This window comes from Carettochelys insculpta, chromosome 31 (assembly GCF_033958435.1).
Source record: "Carettochelys insculpta isolate YL-2023 chromosome 31, ASM3395843v1, whole genome shotgun sequence".
NCBI lineage: Eukaryota > Metazoa > Chordata > Testudines > Carettochelyidae > Carettochelys > Carettochelys insculpta.
In genome coordinates this window covers 8,603,991-8,622,850 of record NC_134167.1, presented here as the reverse complement: position 1 = coordinate 8,622,850, position 18,860 = coordinate 8,603,991, and the positions used below count along the sequence as shown (strand labels likewise).

The 18,860-nt window shown below is 47.0% G+C and overlaps 1 protein-coding gene across 1 annotated transcript; it reads right to left on the bottom strand.

Annotated features, from left to right (window-relative positions):
• Window positions 1-15: 15 nt before the first annotated feature.
• On the bottom strand, window positions 16-16,316 carry HTRA4 (HtrA serine peptidase 4). The gene is given in 13 exon segments (XM_074981565.1): window positions 16-189; window positions 2,557-2,650; window positions 3,974-4,033; window positions 5,495-5,609; window positions 6,574-6,606; window positions 7,523-7,680; window positions 7,683-7,710; window positions 11,805-11,951; window positions 11,953-12,010; window positions 12,941-13,040; window positions 15,631-15,675; window positions 15,678-15,910; window positions 16,246-16,316. Coding segments are annotated over 13 exon segments (1,308 nt in total). The 3' UTR covers window positions 16-23.
• Between the last annotated feature and the right edge of the window lie 2,544 nt (window positions 16,317-18,860).

The window sequence follows — 18,860 nt, the reverse complement described above, 5'->3', positions numbered from 1 at the left end:
CTAATTCTGATGGAAGTCCGCCTTTAATCAATTTCATCTGGAATTACTGTCAAGATCACATCTTTACTTCCTCGATGAACCACAATTGGAAGAATATCATTGTTTTTAACAGCCTCACTTACCTCCTCTGTTGATGTAACCATTTTTCCGTTAATGCTGATAATCACATCACCAGCTCTCATGCCAGACCTACAATAAAGAAATCAAAGGCTCTGAACAGAAGATAAAGTAGGAAGTAAGTTCTAGAACCTAGTCACCTATTGCTTAAGTCACAATGCTGAAATCTATGTAAAAGACCAGTACTGTCTATAAAGAGATACACCTGAAGATAAGTCTTGAAGGTAGCTAGGATCAGCATGATTGAGGACTTGAAAATTCAACCTGAGCAATTTAAGTCAGTCCACTGCTCTAGAGGTAGCCACAGTAAATTAGTTCAGACGTTCTAGTTATTAGAATTATGCACAAACAGTATCATTATGAAACCTCAAGAGTCACTGACTTCTGATATCTGCATGTAAGAGAAAACTGTAATAGAAACTCTCAGTACAAGAAACTCTGCTCTGATTTTTTGCCCCTCCATTTACCTGAGTAACTCCAGACCTTTTCCAATCTAGACTGCCTGCAGCTTTCAATACATGTTCAAGAAGTTCAATGATTCTTAATGTGAAGTAAACCATTGCCAACCTTGGAATAGTTCCGGATTGCAGACCTTATTATTTAGTAGGCTTTTCTGCCTTTGTTACTATGGTTAAATAGGAATACATGGGATGTTAATTAGCAGAGATTGTTACCCATTGAATTTAAATCCTGTGCTTTTCTGTACTAACTTCATATTTCAGGGGAACTGAGTTCAAATTCCATGTAAGTCCTAGGTGATCTGAACTTGACAGTCTTGTACTAGTCCCCAGATGGTAATGGAGATGTCCACATCAAAAAACCACCACACAAATTAATCCAGTGGAATGGCTGAGCTCAATAAAGACTTGAACTGAGATAGATCATGTTGCAGACCAGAAAACAAACATTGATAGAACAGTATGAAGAGGTCCAACTACACTAACATCTCCCCACTTTCTGGTTGTAGCTGCTGGTAACAGAAAACCTGATCTTGCAAGCCTGCAGTACATGGGACTCCCATAGATTTCATTAGGCTTCATGCCATGTGGGATGCTCTCAGAATTTGGCAGTCTCTCCTTTCACCTACCCTCGCAGCCTATGCCTGTTCTATAGGCAGAGGTATTACTGCAGCAGATGCATGAATACCATGCTGGCTTTCACATAGCTAGATCAAAACCAACTCGGATAACAAACAGCCAGAGCAGCGAAAGCAGGCACACAAGCTAGCTGTGTAATACCCAGGTTCCTTGGCAAGGCTATTCTCTGGGTACTTGGTGTTACGCAGCTACACTGCTATTATTACGTGTGTTCTAGATCAGAGTTAGCACAGGTGTGCCTGCGCATGCTGTAATCACACCTCTCAGTTGTAGTGTAAACCTTCCCAAAGAGGAAAGTAATAGCGTTCGTGTGTTTTTTCTCTGCAGAGTATAAGGCTGCTTGTGAGAGAATCCACTTTCCCTTGGCAATTCCTCTTGTATAGCTGTTTACGGGAAATTTCTTGGAAGAAACATTCTGAACTACTAGTCTTGATGTTAGACAATCAGGAAAAAAGGTGTGAGATATTAACAGTGAGCGTAAATAACTATTGGATCAGCTTACAAAGGGATCATGGCAGATTCTCTATCACTGACCACTTTTAAATCAAGATGGGAAAATTTTCTATGATCTACTCTAGGAATTACTTTGGAGAAGTTCTCTTGCCTGGGTTATGCAGGAGGTAAGACTAGCTCAATGACCCCTTCTGTCCTTACAATCTATGAATTAATAGCATTTTATTCTTCCTAGCATAGCAGTGCCATGAACACCTATGTTCATGGTGTGCATGTGCAAATACACTACATAATTACAGCTCTGACACGTTTGCTTTATGATTTACTGCTAGTGAAACCATCCTCAGTCTACAGGAAGTTATAAGGATGAAAAAAGTTAAAAAGAGTTAAACTGTATAAAAGTCAAACCTACTAAGAACACATGTGATCTCCTTAACAGGATATTACACAAGTCTCAACTACACAACCCCAACACTGGATAAATTTATCCAGCTATATAAGGCCCAGTTCTCTATGCAGGCAAGTCTTCCATTGACAACAGCCAAAACATTGCCCAAGTACAAAAATCACAACAGTCTGTTTCTTCCCAAACACATCAAAATCATTTGGTCTTTCAGACATGAAAATGCTCTATGTATTTTTACAGCAGGGCAGGAGGAGAAAGTGGATTTCAACCTGAACTGACTTTGTATTTGTGATGGCCGCTCACAGAAAGCCATCCTGGTGTGCGGGTTCTGCGAGTGAGCAAAATATCAGTGCCCATTCAGAGATTATAGCATTAAAGAAGGGTGCAGAGAACTCTTACATTAAAACCACAATGAAGCATTTGGGGGGGCCCACAATGCCTGTAAAGAGGCAGATCGTGCAGCCTTCACCCTTTGGGTCTTACCTTGCAGCAGCAGTTCCTTGAATCACTTCACAAACACAGACTCCAGAGTTCAGGTCTGGGAAATCTTTATCATGGATTTTCAGTTCACAGAGGAAACGGAGGAAGGAAATAATGGTGGTAAAACTCTTCATATGAAATGCCTGATCAGCCCATTATTGCCTAGTCCCTTGCAGAAACCCTAAGGAAAACAGTGGCTTTCTTAATATTGTTAATTCAGAAATAGATTGGTATTATTCTTTCTTGGTATCTGGACTTTAACAGATTTTAAATCATCATAGCTATAAAATATACAACCAAGCCATTTGTCCAGAAATGCAAACGCTTAAAAATTCATCATGCAACAAGGCTATCGACATTAAGGAATAGTCTCAGAGGGATAGTCAGGTTAGTCTGTAGCTTCACAAAACACAAGTGGCATTAAGGGATATGTTAGCAGCATAATTAATTTATGCTATGACATCAATTGCAAATCCTAAATACAGTCACACTAACAACTGGATTCTTAAGCTGGTGGCAGCTCTTTTGACCCTTTTAGGACACTGTATCAAAAGTTGTTTTAATAACCAGCAAACTTACTCTTTGGTGCCACTTTCCCCTCAGAGGTTTGTTTGCAGTTTTCTAAACTGAATATCATGCTCCTATTTTCTGCTGACATTAAGTTCTATGGGACCCTTGGTGTTCTTCTGGGTTCCTTTGTCACTCTTGTAATCACCATCATCATTATTATTATTTATACCGTTGTAGAATTCAGAGGCTCCATTCTCAATCATGTCCTTATCCTTGGCATCATATGGTTGCCTAGGAGGACAGTCCCTGCCCCCAAAACTTGTGTACTAAATGACAAAGGGTGTGAGTCATAGTCCAGAAAAGCAATCATATCTATTTTATGATAAACAGACGAAGTGTTGGCTTATCCTCAGGCTATGGTTACTGATCTTACTTTGACGACAGCTTTCAGATACCTGGAGCATGAGTGGCACAGCATGGGAGCAAATTTGTTTGTGGAAGTTCTGCACATGCACCAAACTCTCTCTATAGAGCTTCGAAAGATGAGAGTTATGGCTAAACTCCCTGCAAGACTGTCTTGAGCTCTGTTTCCTTACATCAAGGGCATGTCTACACTTTGAGCTGTGGGGCAGGGGTGGCATGCCTGCACTAGTTTTGATTGAGGTAGCACATTATTTTTAGTGGGAGGGGCTAGCCACCCTAATACGTAGCTGTCCGAGATGCTAGGCACAGGCTCCAGGCAGTTAACCCACCTGCCTACTTGTGCTACCACAGCTACATTCAAGTTTTACTGTGTTGGCTCAGTCAAAGTTAGCATGGGCACGTCCCCTCAAGATGGGATTCACACACTGACCAACACGGACAGTGAGAGATGACATGGAAGTTGGTGACAAGTCCAGAAAGCAAAGCTTACTGAAATGTGAGGGGAAGCATTCAGAACCCACATATTTCTTCTTGGGTCGAATCATCCCTAGGACGTCAGAGTCAACCATCAGAAAGATTAAATCAGTCGATATAGGCATCATTAGAGCACAGGAAAACTTCACCTCTAGAAACATCAACCATTTGCTTGGAATGTTCAAGGGAGTTTTAAGAACTGGTGAAACAGCTCCAATTTTAAATGCTATTGGGACATTGTGAGGGGGACTTTTAACATGGTAATGAACAGAAATTGCCACATTTAATGCATAGTTTGAGCTGGCTAAAATGTTTGTATCAATAGCTGGAACTGTGGGCCCAGTGAAGTCAGCAGAATTCAGAAGAGCTATATTGTTCCACTGATTTCAATGGGATTCGGGTCAAAGCCTTCAAAAGCAACCCTCACCATGATAGGGGCTTCGAAACCAGCTGTGATTGGACACGCACGCATGCATTAGAGCACAGGAGAGGCACACTAGCAGAGACTGCTAACAGCGGGGTGGAAAGGAGGGCAACCAGATTCTGACATCACTTTATAAATCTCTATGGAGCCTGTCACTGTCCACCTGTGGATGGACTAATGGAAAGAGGTTGCCTGCACTTCCAGCTGGGACACACACGGAGATGTTTTATGCATATAGCAGATCACTCAGGAAACCAATGAAGTATAAATCCTATAACCAGCAAGCGAAGATGCAGAACGCAGCATGGAAAAGATGCCTATATTGACTAGAATGAGGGCCATGTTAAGCACCAGCCGCCAAGAGCATCACATCTAAGTGCACTTCCGACTGTATTCAACAAGCAGAAGCGGGGGTTGAAATGTTGCCTTTACTCCCGTTTTCCACAGAGGTCCTCCATGCAAATCTCCAGAGAGAACAACAAGTCCCAGGGCACCTTATAGACTAACAGATATTTTAGTCCCACTTCATCAGACAAAGTGGATCTTTGCCCACGAAAGCTTATGCTCCCAAATATCTGTTAGTCGATAAGGTGCCACAGGACTACTTGTTGTTTTTGAAGATACAGACTAACACGGCTACCTCTCTGATACTTGTCTCCAGAGAGAGAGTCCTCAGTTAGCCCCACATCCTTTAATGCACCTGGCAACTCGTTACTTTTCTAATGCTGAAAGCGGACTAAAGAGAGGAGTTCCTTCCCTGGCCTGCCCTAGGGCACCATGTGTCTATACGGTGGGCCCAGGCTGCTTAAAAGAGAGCTACCTAGACACCACTCCCCCAACACACACACACACACATGCACACACGCACACACGCGCGCGCCTATTACTCCATCCCAAGCAGCTTGGACTCTGAACGTACATTAGCAAGTTTGTGAAGAGTGATCTGACTGCTTTTATTCCAATATCTCCATTCCAAAGGGAATCTGGCTACCAAAGAGAAACCATAGGGCCCTCCCTTCACACTCACATGTGGGTCAGAGGAGGGCCAGCATGGATGACAACTTAGACAGCATCACAAAAGATCTCATCAGCTGCACCCAACACTCCTACCTTTCACCTGCCGGTCGTGAGATTCTTCTAGGAACTGGCAGATTTGGTCAGAGGGGATTGCAAAGGAGATGCCAGCTGTTACCTTCAGCATATTTATCCCAACAACTTCACCATCCTGTTACAAAGAGTGTAGCAAGAGTAACCAGGCCTGGCTTCTACAGCAATGCTTTCTGTAGACAGTTTTGGGGCTAAGCTTACAAGAGCAGCCAACAATGTTCAGGCTGAACCTCTCTAATCTGGAACTCTCTCAGATGGCAACATCCATAATCCGGCATGATTTTAGTTAACTGGATTGCCACTTATCATGGGTGTGGCCAAGTTTCCTGGGGTCTCATAAAGTTTGTTTACAGTCACCAATTCTGGCTCTTAGTGTTCTGTGCTGTTATTTAGCTGTAATTTACCCCTAAATGACTTTTAAGAGCCCGGTAAACAGTGGAAGTGTTGGTAATGTGCTAGACAATATTGACTTCCTGTGGTCCAGCAAAATTCTCTTGTCCAGCACTGGTTAGGTCCCAAGGGTGCCAGATGAGACTAGTTCAGCCTGTACTGTATTATTGAGTTACCAGGCACTAGCACAGCAAAACTGACCCATTCCTGACTGGAGTGGGATTGGAAAATTAGTTGATCATATTCCCATATGGATGTGTAAAGGGACCAGGGTAAGACTATCTGCTCTGCTGCATATACCACCACAAACAGTACTAAAAGTGCTATAGTACAAGAGAGGTGTAACTAATACAGGTTCTCCTACCATTTAATCCCAGTTACTGAATACAAATTGGTAATTGTAAAGACTATTGCTAGAAAATGAAGTGAGGACAGACTGACTTGGGGGGAGGGAACCAAACCTGTTAACTAAAAATTCAACACTGGGTCTAAATGTAAGTGAAACAATAATTCGTCCTTCAGAGGCTTAAAGGCTGGGCTTAACTGCACATCATTTAAATAACTGTAACTAACTGTACTTTACCAGCAGCTACAGTAAAGAAAGTAAAAGCCCACACAAGAAGCTCCTCAACAAGAAAATGGAGAGGAACTTTAAAAAGAGGCAAAGATTAGCAGCAAAGAGGGAAACTTACCAAGTTCACCAAGGACCCACCTGAATTTCCATACTGCAAAAGAATACAATTGGAGAGACTATTATGGTTACATTAAGACCACCACTTCCTAGCAAAGTATGCTGGCATCTGAGATTGGTACCTTCGTACTGAAATAATCCCAATACTCATAATTTGCTGGCTGGTTATTAAGGGGAGTTCTTGACATTCTTATACAAGGGTGCAGAACAGTGGTCTCCCTAATTTTTTTCCAAATGTGGGTGGAATAAATTTTGTGCACACCAAGGCATGTACAGATGTGCACCACCAAGAGAAACATGCTGTCAGCTGCAGGCGCTCTTCTAGTCAGCTGAATGGCAACTGACTCTCTTGTGGGCAGCTGCCAAAGTGCTCAGCTCACAAGGAACATAGGCGCAGAATAGCTTGAGAGCTGGCAAGGCATACAAGCCTCCCTTCTGTACAGAAACAGCTCCCCCTTTGCAGCCACACACAGGAATGGTCAGGCCAAAGGCCCTCCTGGCCATTCCTGCCAGGAAACATAACCCCTTGTCAAGGGGTGAAGGTGTACTGAAGGCACCAGACCCTACAGCAAGGCCATTGGGCAGGTGGGAGCACTTTACTGGTGCAAAAAGCTCACAGAACTAACATGCTGCTCGGGGACGGCTGGCTTGAATCTAACTCCCATTTGCGTCAGTCACTCATGAGCTATCCTGCAAAAAGCCTCAAAGAATACAGCTTTCCTAATGTTGCTTCCCCTCATTAGCATCACTGTGATCGTCACATGGATGCGAGGCACATGCAAACAGAAGTGGCACCCATGAGGCAGCCTGTGTAAATTGCAATGTTAAGAATTTGAGAACTCTGTGTGCATTGTCTCTAAGGAGCACACGCAGCCTCGCGAGAGCTAAGTGAGGAACTCAGTGGTGCTGCGGACATTGGTGCAGTCCCCGTCTCTAGGCATGACACGTACACTGATGATGGCGTCTGTTTGAATGTACGCCATGACAGAGTCCTTCAGGCCAAGCTCCTTGCTGCCTCTCTGTGTGCTGCTGACAATTCCTGATGTTACCGTGTTTTGTAAGGAGAAGGGGCTGTCCGGTGCCACCACAAACTCCCCAGGCCGGAGCATCTTCCCAGCAGTAGTACAGGGAGGTCAGTCTGGGAAGGAGACAGAACAATGAAGCTGGTGGACTAGGGGTGGGAAATAATTTTTGATTGGGTGGGGGACAATCCAAGATTGTGGTAAATGGTCAGAGTCCCCACTTTTCTGTGGAGGGAGCAAGGGGTCTGGGATGGAGTTTGGGGGCAGAAGGAAGCTTGGGATAGGAGACTGGAGTGCAGGAGAGGGCGGGGAGTCCGAGAGGGAGTTTGGTTGAAGTTGGGGGGTTGTGACCTGGGGCAGGAGATTGGGGTGAAGGGTTTGGGAAGGGGCATGGGTGCAGGAGAGGACTTTGACCTGAGGAAGGAGTGTAGGAAGTGGTGACGGATCTGGAAGAAAGTTGGGGTGCAGGGGAAGAGGGTGTAAGAGTCAGGCTCTGGCCAGGAGTCACTTACCTACACAGCTCCCAGACAGCAGCACTCTCAGGGAAGCTTCCCCGCCTGCTATAGGCCCCAGACCCCTGCTGTTCCATGTGGCTCTTTGCTCACTGCAACTGCCCCCAGTAAAATCTCTCAGCTCCTGTTGGCTGGAAACTGGCCAATAGGAGTTGACAAATTGTTCTGCACTGCCCCCAGCAAAATATCTCAGCTCTCATTCGCCAGTTTCCCCAATAGGACACTTAAAGTCTGTGAGAGACTTTACTGGGGAAGAGGGCAGCAGCAGAAGCTCTCGGTTGCAATATGGCCAGCTGCAGGCCAATGAAAAGGCTTGGCAAGCTGTATCTTGCCCTTCTCTGTGCTAGATCCTGATTCCTTAGACTAGTGAGAAGCCCACATGCTCTAGGGAAGGAGTTACTCTGTAGGCAGCAGAGCAGATGCTGCAGTCCTATTCCACAACCAAAAGTCCAGGATTCCTAGGTTTAATCACTGAACACTGAAGTGAGGGAGATATCTTCATATTGCAGAGCTGGACCACTGAGGGCTTGTTTTCTAAGAGCTAACTGGCATAAAGGCCTTGACTTACTTGACTTAAACCTTTATACTGCAGGTGGAGCATAGGCCTTGAGAGGCAGCAAATTGTGATTAGATACCAGGATGTCAAAAGAAAGATTTTGACCAAACACCAGCCTTCTTTTTACCAACATACAAATACTCCTTGCACATGCACCTGGATGGGAGCATGGTCAGAGACAGGGCTACACAGCTTGTGAGTACGAATGTAGGTTTTAAGGGTAAAGAGATTCTGTGGACGATTTCCAGAAAATCTGAGCTGCAATGGATCCTATTTCATCACAGCAACTTCCTCCATTAAACCCCATCTCACACATTTTCCTAGTGGGAAATCTTTGAAAGAATTTTCTAATATTTGGGCACTTTGCCGCTTGGCTTGTTGTGTGATGGAATAATGTTCATGGCATTCGACAACTGCTCATCAATATTTAAAACACTACTGCTTCCTAAGGCCCTGCCGGAAACATTCGCCATTCTTTCCCTCTCAGTTTGGAAAGAGCCTCTGCCCTCCTGTTATTAATGAGATGCCCATAAATCACGGCACTGCCTTAATCTTCTCTCTTTCTCTTTTTACCTATATTTCAGTGCCATGCTCAGTTGAAAAAACAGTTCAGCTGAGAACCATCTGTGTCACAATATGGTCTTTAATTGACTCAAACCAGGCCACACTCAGGCGTTTTTAAATTCAGCTCCAAAATTAATTCTCTTGTGAAAATAACACAAACAATTTCTTGGGGTAGATTTACTTCCCACTTTGGAAGCTGAATTTTCAGTTATTTTTTACAAACAGTCCTGTGGTAACTTAGAGATTAACAAAGTTATTAGGTCATGAGCTTTCATAGGTAAAACTCACTTCTTCAGACGGCCAATATAACGCCAATATTTAAAAAAGGCTCTAGAGGAGACCCTGGCAATTACAGACCGATAAGTCTAACATCAGTACCAGGCAAATTAGTAGAAACAATAGTAAAGAATAAAATTGCAAGACACGTAGAAGAGCACAAATTATTGGGCAAAAGTCAGCATGATTTCTGCAGAGGGAAGTTGTGTCTAACTAATCTATTAGAATTCTTTGAAGAATTCTTTGAAGGGGTTAATAAACATGCAGACAAGGGGCACCCAGTGGACATAATAACATAATATACCTAGATTTCCAGAAAGCCTTTGACACGGTCCCACACCAAAGGTTTTTATGTAAATTAGGCAGTCATGGGATAGGAGGAAAGATCCTTTCATGGATCGGGAATTGGTTAAAAGACAGAAAACAAAGGTTTGGAATAAATGGTAAAGTTTCACAATGGAGGGCGGTAACTAGTGGTGTTCCCCAGGGGTCAGTCCTGGGACCGATCCTGTTCAACTTGTTCATCAATGATCTAGAAAATGAGGTAAGCAGTGAGGTGGCAAAGTTTGCAGATGACACCAAGTTGTTCAGGACAGTCAAAACCAAAAGGGATTGTGAAGAACTACAAAAAGATCTCAGCAAACTGAGTGATTGGGCAGCAAAATGGCAAATGAAATTTAATGTGGGTAAGTGTAAGGTAATGCACATTGGAAAAAATAACGCAAATTACACGTACAACATGATGGGGTCAAATTTAGCTACGACGGATCAGGAAAGGGATCTTGGAGTTATAGTGAATAGTTCTCTGAAGACATCCACGCAGTGTGCAGCGGCAGTTAGTAAAGCAAATAGGATGTTAGGAATTATTAAAAAAGGGATAGATAATAAGACAAAAGATATCATACTTCCCCTTTATAAAACTATGGTACGCCCACATCTTGAGTACTGCGTGCAGATGTGGTCTCCTCACCTCAAAAAACATATATTGGCATTAGAAAAGGTTCAGAAAAGGGCGACTAAGATGATTAGGGGTTTGGAACGGGTCCCATATGGGGAGAGGCTAGAGAGACTGGGACTTTTCAGTCTGGAAAAGAGGCGATTGAGGGGCGATATGATAGAGGTATATAAAATCATGAATGGTGTGGAGAAAGTGAATATAGAAAAATTATTTACCTTTTCCCATAATACAAGAACTAGGGGACACCAAATGAAATTGATGGGTAGTAGGTTCAAAACTAATAAAAGGAAATTTTTCTTCACACAACGCACAGTCAACCTGTGGAACTCCTTGCCGGAGGAGGCTGTGAGGGCCAGGACTCTATTAGGGTTTAAAAAAGAGCTTGATAAATTTTTGCAGGTTAGGTCCATAAATGGCTATTAGCCAGGGGTAAAGTATGGTGCCCTAGCCTTCAGTACAAGGGCAGGAGATGGATGGCAGGAGATAAATCACTTGATCATTGTCTTCTGTTCTCCTTCTCTGGGGCACCTGGCATTGGCCACTGTCGGCAAATGGGATACTGGGCTGGATGGACCTTTGGTCTGACCCAGTATGGCCATTCTTATGACAATGAAGAGGAGAAAACAGAATCCAAAATCCAGAAAACAAGAATCCAAACTTAATAAATATGTTCATCCCTAAGGTGCCCCAGGAATGTGAAGCTACAGATCAACAGAGTCACCCTTCTGAGACTATTATCCATTAAATCCCCCCCACCCCACCCCATGGCTTTGCAAATAAGATTATTTCTATTTTTTAAAGTAAAAGCAAACAGAACACCCCCTTCCAATTCCCACAGGGAGACACGAAATCCTTTATAGACACACACCTCGCACAAAGAACAAAGTAGGCAGGAAAATAAAAGATTAGTCTAAGAAGGTGGAAGATTTGGAGTGTTTTGTTGTTTCTAAATACACTAATCAAAGAATTAATTCTACTCCAAACAGGTAATTAAAAGTTACTTGAAAAAAAAATCACTGGTATCTTCCTGCAGCTCCTAAGGGAGAGCAGGTTATAGACAGAGCTATAGGGTTTATACTTTAATTGGGCAAGACCAGCCTATCTGCAACTCTTAAACCTGTGCCCAAAAAAGGTTTCAGCTATGCTTCCCCTCACCCCCATAACACGATCAGCAGCCTGCCCCACTAAATCTTGTGCAGGAAAGACCACTACAACCAATAACATAAATGAACCAGCTTGGAGTTTAAAGCTGTTTATTCTCAGCTTCCCTCCCTGATGAGCTCCTGTGGTCTCTTCCAGCCCTAGGAGTCTATGGTCCTCTCCCGAGAGCTCAGTCATACTCACATCAGGATATTTTGTGATTAGGGCTATGTCCAACTTGTGGTCGACATCTTTGATTTTAGCTTCACACTGCTCCCTGCTCTTCATTTCCACTCTGACTCTCTGCTTCTCGGTGAGGACGTGTACACTGGTGACAATCAGTCCTTCCTTTTGACACAATGAACCCAAAGCCACTGGCCACAAGAACTTCTTGGCTTGAGTAGGACACCCTGTGCAAAGGAGGCATGTTGTGGCTGTAAGTCTGAATGTGCTGATAGGAATGCTTTCTGATGTAAGCCTCACAATAACAGTACAATGTTAAGCTTCATCTTAACCCTATCTCTAAAAACAATCTCAAAAAGTGCAGCACATTTTGGCAACATGAATGGTCCTTGTCCAACTAGGACCCTGGGGAAGTAAAAATTCTGTTTTACTACATTGTTACTAACATGGAAAGTTTTAAAATAATATATATTTTCCCCTTGTTGTACCATTTCATTATAATTTTTCCACCATGCTCAGCTTGGTCAATTAAACTAGTCATCAGCACTTTTTAAAAGTCTATGTCATATCAATTTTACTTTCCAGTGCTCCTGCTTTGGCCCCATGCTGCCATAATTCAACTGGAATCATTTTAGGACAATCTTTTGTTTGTTTGTTTTTAAAGTCATAGAAACATTTATAGTTGTCTTAAGTTTTGTCTAAACAAGGACTTGTGAAAACAAACTTTTGGACCAGAGTGTCCCTACAAACCAAACAGGAAACCAAATGGCATTGCTTACAAACATTAGCCTTTCTGATCTTGCTTTTGAAGCCTCTTTGCTGACATTTCTGAGTTTCTATATGGTTATTATACTCTCCACAGGACCCAGGCCAGTCTGATCCCTGCTCAGTTTAAATGGCATTTACCTGCTTAACTGTAATTAATCCTGATGAGAGTTCCCTGTGCCAATCCCAGGCATAACCACAAGATGACAAGTGTAGGGATTTCCTTGTCCCCACAGCAATCTGTTTATTCAAATGTTGATGAAGGAGTGCTTGCTCTGCTGCTTCTGTCCCACAGTTCACAGATGTTTGCAAAAATATGCTCTCAACCACCACTTACCAGGAAACTGATTATAAAGCGTTAAAAACCAACAGCATTTATCAGGCACCCTTACCTGTGAAAGAGCTCAAGATGGACAACAGCTGGAGCCATCTTGTCCACAATATCAGCAATAAAGTTGAACTTGTACCTCAGGCTGCCAGGATGGAAGGAGCCTAGGGGCAAAGGTTTTAATAACTGTATAATTTTCCATACACATCCGTTGATAGGATAGCAAGCCTTGTTGACAAGGGGAAAATGGTAGATGTGGTATACCCTGAGCTTAGTAAAGCATTGGACCTTCTTATATATAAACAAGGGAAATAAAACTTAGCTTGCTTTGAAGGATAAGATTATAATTCAAAATGATCTGGACAAACTGGATAAATAGTCTGAGGTAAATAGGAGGAAATTCAATAAGGACAAATGCAAAGTACTCCACTTAGGAAGGAACAATCAGTTTCACACACACAAAATGGGAAATGACTGTCAAGGAAGGAATATGCAAAAGAGGTCTAGGGGTCATAGTGGAGCACAAGCTAACTATGAATCAGCAGTGTGACACTGAAAAAAAACCCAACCTCTATATTGGTTTGTACTGAGAGGTGTTCTAAACAAGACAGGAGAAGTGGTTCTTCCACTCTTAACTCTGCTTCTTAGGCTCAACTGGAGTACCGTGTCCAGTTCTGAACACCATTTTCAGGAAGGATGGGGAGAAATCGGAGAAGGCCTAGAGAAGATCAACAAAAATTATTAAAGATCTGGAAAAAATGACCTGCTGAGTATGTGACCAGTTCTCTGCACTTTCTTAAGGAACATCTACTTCATGATTTTTACATAGGTTAATCTTGTTAGACATGAACATACAATGAATCATAGAAAATAAATCAAGTAGACAATTACTTGGACATAACAGAAGTTTGTAGCATAGCTGGTATGATATGCCAATGGTTTCCCCTGGCCAGCTCAGCCACAAATTAGTACTGATCACCATATTTGAGGTCTAGATGCATTTTTCTCTCTCCAGGGAACAGTGGCAAAGACACCATGGATTTTTCTTACTTTCCCCTGGGGCAATGAGTGTTATTATTGGGTGGCTCACTTAAGGGGCACACAGCTTGCCATTACGCAGTTGCACCATGTTTATTTTAGTATTAAATCATTGAACAGTGTCAAGACACACAGAGAGATCCTCTGAAGCTTCAGGGAGGAGTGGAGCTCTGAAAAGCAAGTGTACTAAGGTGAGACTAGATCCCACAGTTACAACGGGCTTTCCTTATTTGCCAACTGAATGCCATGTAGGCAGAGAACTGTTCTCCCTCTCACTAGTTTAATCACCCTTCCTGTGAGGCCTTTAACTCTCCTGATCTTGCATTTGAAGATGAAATAGGCAGTCCTTCCTACTGTTCAACCTAAAGGCTTGTCTCCCTTCCCATGTCTCTGACATAGCCATTCTGGAACAATCATTTCTGTGTAACAAAACTCCCCTCCCTGCCCTGGGGAAGGATCCACAGGGCAGAATAGCAGTGAATAGCAGTTTCATTAGGCATCCAAACATAAACTAGTCCTAAGAAACAATAAGCAGTCCTGTGGCAGCCTAGAGACTAACACAGTTTATTAGGTCATGAGCAAACCCAACTTCCTCTGATTAAAAATGGAGAGAAAAAACAGAATCCAGGATTTATATAATGGTGGGGGGGGGGGTGGAATAAAAGCATTACTGGTCACTCATGGGACCAATTAATGAAGCAAATTCAGTAGGATGCATCTTATTCCTGTGAATATCCAAGGTGAGGAAAGGGCTCTTGTAATGCATCAGGTACACAGGCGATATGCAAAGCTAAGGACCTAATAACTTTGTTAGCCTCTAAGGTGCCACAGGACTGCTTGCTATTTATGAAGCTACAGACAAACACGGGGACCCCTCTGAGTCTCTAGTCCCATAAGAGACATTGAGCTTCTGGGTAGCCTCACTGCAGGCTCAAAAACCTGCTGATCACCTCAAGTCTCTGGTTCTGCAGCTGGTGGGTCCTGTACTCTGAACTTGGCCAATGAGCGCCTTGGGGAGCAAGAGCATGTATGCATTAGCCCTCCATGGAATTTCATCCATTCAGCCCAAAAGTAGCTGGGGGAAGGAACCCCCAGACCCAGGGAAGAGGAGCAAGAGGGAATGAAAACCAGAAGAGGGGAAACAGCGAGTGATAAAGGTGGGAGGAAACTGCGGCCAGGAGTGGGGTAGCACCAGGAGCCTCGGTGACAGCTCAGAGGGGTAGTAGCCGTGTGGCGTCACGGATAACAAGCGGTCCGTGGCACCTTAGAGACTAACACATGTATTTGGATTGGAGCCTTTGGGGTAAACCCCACTCCCTCGGCTGAGTTCCTCCCTGAGACGTGTCCTCGCGGGAAGGAGGGACCCTAGCCAGGGGAGGGGAAGGGAGGCACAGGGCAGTAGAGGCAGACGGGGGAGAACGCTGCGGGGTTGGGCGGATGCAGGGACCGGCTCTGGGCGGGCTGTGAAGCCGGGAGGGCCACCGGCTGGTTTGGAGAGGAGGAAGCACGTGGGGGGAGCCCCGGTTGGGGGGTGCTGCCCCGGGGTGGCCGGTACCAGAAGCGGGGAGCGCTCCGCGGGGAAAGGGCGGCCGGTAGGAGGGGTGCTGCACCGGGAGGGGGCGGCCGGTGGGTACCGGGGGTGCTGCACCGGGAGGGGGCGGCCGGTGGGTACCGGGGGTTCTGCGCGGGGAGGGGGCGGCCCGGCGTCTCCCTTACCCGGCTGCCCGCAGCCGCCCTGCTGCGCCAGGATGGCGGGGGCCACAGCTGGCACAGGCTGCGGTAGGTGCGGCCGTCGCTGCCGCAGGCGGGCCGCGGTGACTGGGCGCAGAGGCGGGTGCGCCGCTCGCAGCCCCTCGCCGGGCGCGCAGGGCCAGCAGGAGCCGCAGCGGTCGGGCTGCAGCCGCCCCCCGGCGGGCAGCGCCCCGGCTCGCACTCCGCGGGGCAGGGCGACGCCAGGCTGGCGGGCGGGCGGGCGGCAGCCAGCAGCAGCAGCAGCCTGCGGAGGGGCGGCCCCCTGGCTGGGGCAGAGCCGCTGCCCGCCCCCCTTTAAGGCCTGCAAGAGGGGAGGGGCCCCCGGGGGAGCGCGGGCGCGAAGGGACAAACAGGGACGGGGCTGAGCTCCGCGGGGGTTTCCATCGCACGAGGGCAGAGTCTGGCTCCCTGGTCCCCTGCTACGCACTGCCCCAGCGCCCCGGCCAGGCGGCCCCCTCCCCAGCCGGGCCTGGCCCTCCTGCCTCTGGGGAAGCTCTGCCCTGGGGCCAGACCCCCAGCCTGGGGCGGCCATGTCACAGGTCAGGGTTGGGACAGGGAGATGCGGGGAAGGGACTGCACCCAGCCCCGGGAGAGCGGAGCCCCAGGACATCGGAGCCGCGGGAGATCGGAGCCCCGGAGCCGCGGGACATCGGACCCGCGGGACAGCGGAGTCGCGGCGCCGCGTGATAGCGGAGTCCCGGGACAGCGGAGCCCCGGGAGATCGGAGCTGCGGAGCCGCGTGATAGCGGAGCCGCGGGACAGCGGAGCCCCGGGAGATCGGAGCTGCGGAGCCGCGTGATAGCGGAGTCCCGGGACAGCGGAGCCCCGGGACAGCGGAGCCGCGGGACAGCGGAGCCCCGGGAGATCGGAGCTGCGGAGCCGCGTGATAGCGGAGCCGCGGGACAGCGGAGCCCCGGGAGATCGGAGCTGCGGAGCCGCGTGATAGCGGAGTCCCGGGACAGCGGAGCCCCGGGAGATCGGAGCTGCGGAGCCGCGTGATAGCGGAGCCCCGGGAGATCGGAGCCGCGGGACAGCGGAGCCCCGGGAGATCGGAGCTGCGGAGCCGCGGGACAGCGGAGCCCCGGGAGATCGGCGACCCGAGGGAGTCCCCCGCCCCACCCGCAGCCCCCCAGGGCCTAAGTAAGGGACAATTCCTCCCTTTTACAAAATAAACAGCATCCTTAATATGGGACCTGCCAGCCAAATACGGGACGGTTGGTCACCTGCCCCAGCCCTGCTCGCTGACAGCGCTAACTGTGGCAATGTCTTCACTTGGCTCCCCCTGAGCTACCTGCATCTCTGTGCCAGCCCAGGCTGGCCTCGGAGCCTTTCCTTGTACTATTAAACTGGGGCCCCTCTGCCCCATGGCAGCCCCGTGGCGGGTGATGATTATTTAAGCGATGTGAGTTTATAATGTTCCGCAATACGCTGAGGACTATTTAAAAGCAAAAGTGGCCCTACGCGGCAGGCGACAAGGGCCGTACATCCCGAACGTGACCGTAGCTACTGGGGTTGGCACATGCCTCTTGAGTGGCTTCGTTCCCGCAGGTTCGGTGTTCTGCTAACAGCTCTCCCCGCTTGGTCACTGTTAACTAGGTTGTCTGCGGAGGAAGCCGCCACAGAACAGAGTTGGGCAGAGACAGATGGGCGGATATGAAGACCCAGTAGTGCCCCAGATTTTCGCCTGCCCTACACCTCTGGGGCCAAGCCCCCTCCCCCCACAAAAGCGATTAGGCAGTAACTGCTCTGGGTGTGGTGTAGCCATGGCCTACCTGATCTAAACATTGCCAGAGATGTAGGACTCACTTCCTTGGTCAGGTATTCCAATGGTTCTTTACCCTCACTGCGAAACATGTGTTCCTTATTTTGGGGCTTTTTAACAGCAACTGACCACCCATGGCTCAGGGCAGTTCACTCCGACTTGCAGGCAGGGCTCGCTCTGATTTTTTTCCATCCGGGGCAGAATAATTTTTGTTACATGCACCAAGGCCGATAGGGATGTGCACCACCAGTGGAAACATATGCTGCTGGCTGTGGTTGCTGTGGACACTATGCTATCCAGATGGGTGGCCCCCAAATCTCTCCTGGGTGGCCACCCAAGCACACAGCTTACCCAGCACACTGTCTGCCGGACTCTGGCTTCCAAAGTGCTATGTAGACATTTGGACTTGAGCCAGAGCCGAAGCTTGGGGAACCTGTGCAGAAGGTGAGCTGGGGTACGGCTTCAGCCCACATAGCTACACAGCCGTTTTTAGCCATCTGTCCTGTAAACTCCAGGTCAGCTGATTGGCCCAGCGGCAGCTGTGCCCCACGTGTTTCATTCTGGTATCAATATGACCCATTTGTCTAGTTTCAACCTCCAGCAACTGGAGCTTCTAACTTTGTCCACTAAACTGAAGGGCCCTCTATTATTAAATTGCAGATCCCATGTAGGTTCTTATAGACCTGGGTGGGCAAGAGGTGGCCCGTGTGTCAGATGTAGTTTGCCAGGGTTAGCCCGTGCCAGGATACCAGGTGCTCTATTTATCTGAGTGTCTGCATGTATGTTCACATCTCCCCGTGGCTGCAGTTTGCCGATCCTGGCCAGTGGGAGCTGTGGGAAGAGGCACAGGCTGGGTCACCGCTTTCTACAGCTCCCATTGCCCGGGAACAGTGAACTGTAGCTAAGGAGAGTGGTGAGCAGCTGTACCTGTGGATGCACAGGTAAATGAAGTGTCTGCTGGTCTGCCAGGGGCTAACCCTGGTCACTTGCCTCTGGCCCAGGGGCTTTTATAGACTGTGGTGAAGTCATTTGTTAGCCTTTGTTAAGCTAAAGGGACTGAGCTCCTGGCACCTCTCATTTTAAGGCATGTTTTCCCAGCCTTTCATCCAAAACATCTTCACCAGTATCCTCCTTGAATTCTGAGCATCAAACAGGACCCAGGACTCCATCACCTGTCACTCTAGTGTTAAACACAATGGAATTGTGGCCCAAGTCCCCTGCTGATACATCCAAAGGGTTACATTAGCCCCTTTATTCCTGCCGTTGCACTGGGAGCTCCGTGTTCAGTGGATTGTCCACCTTTTCCAGAATTACTGTTTCCCAGGATAGAGTCCTCTGCACCTTTAGTGTCCCACACTCTTTGATCCTAAATGTACATTTACATTTGACATTAATAAAATGCATGTTGTGCCCAGCTTACAAAGGGATCCAG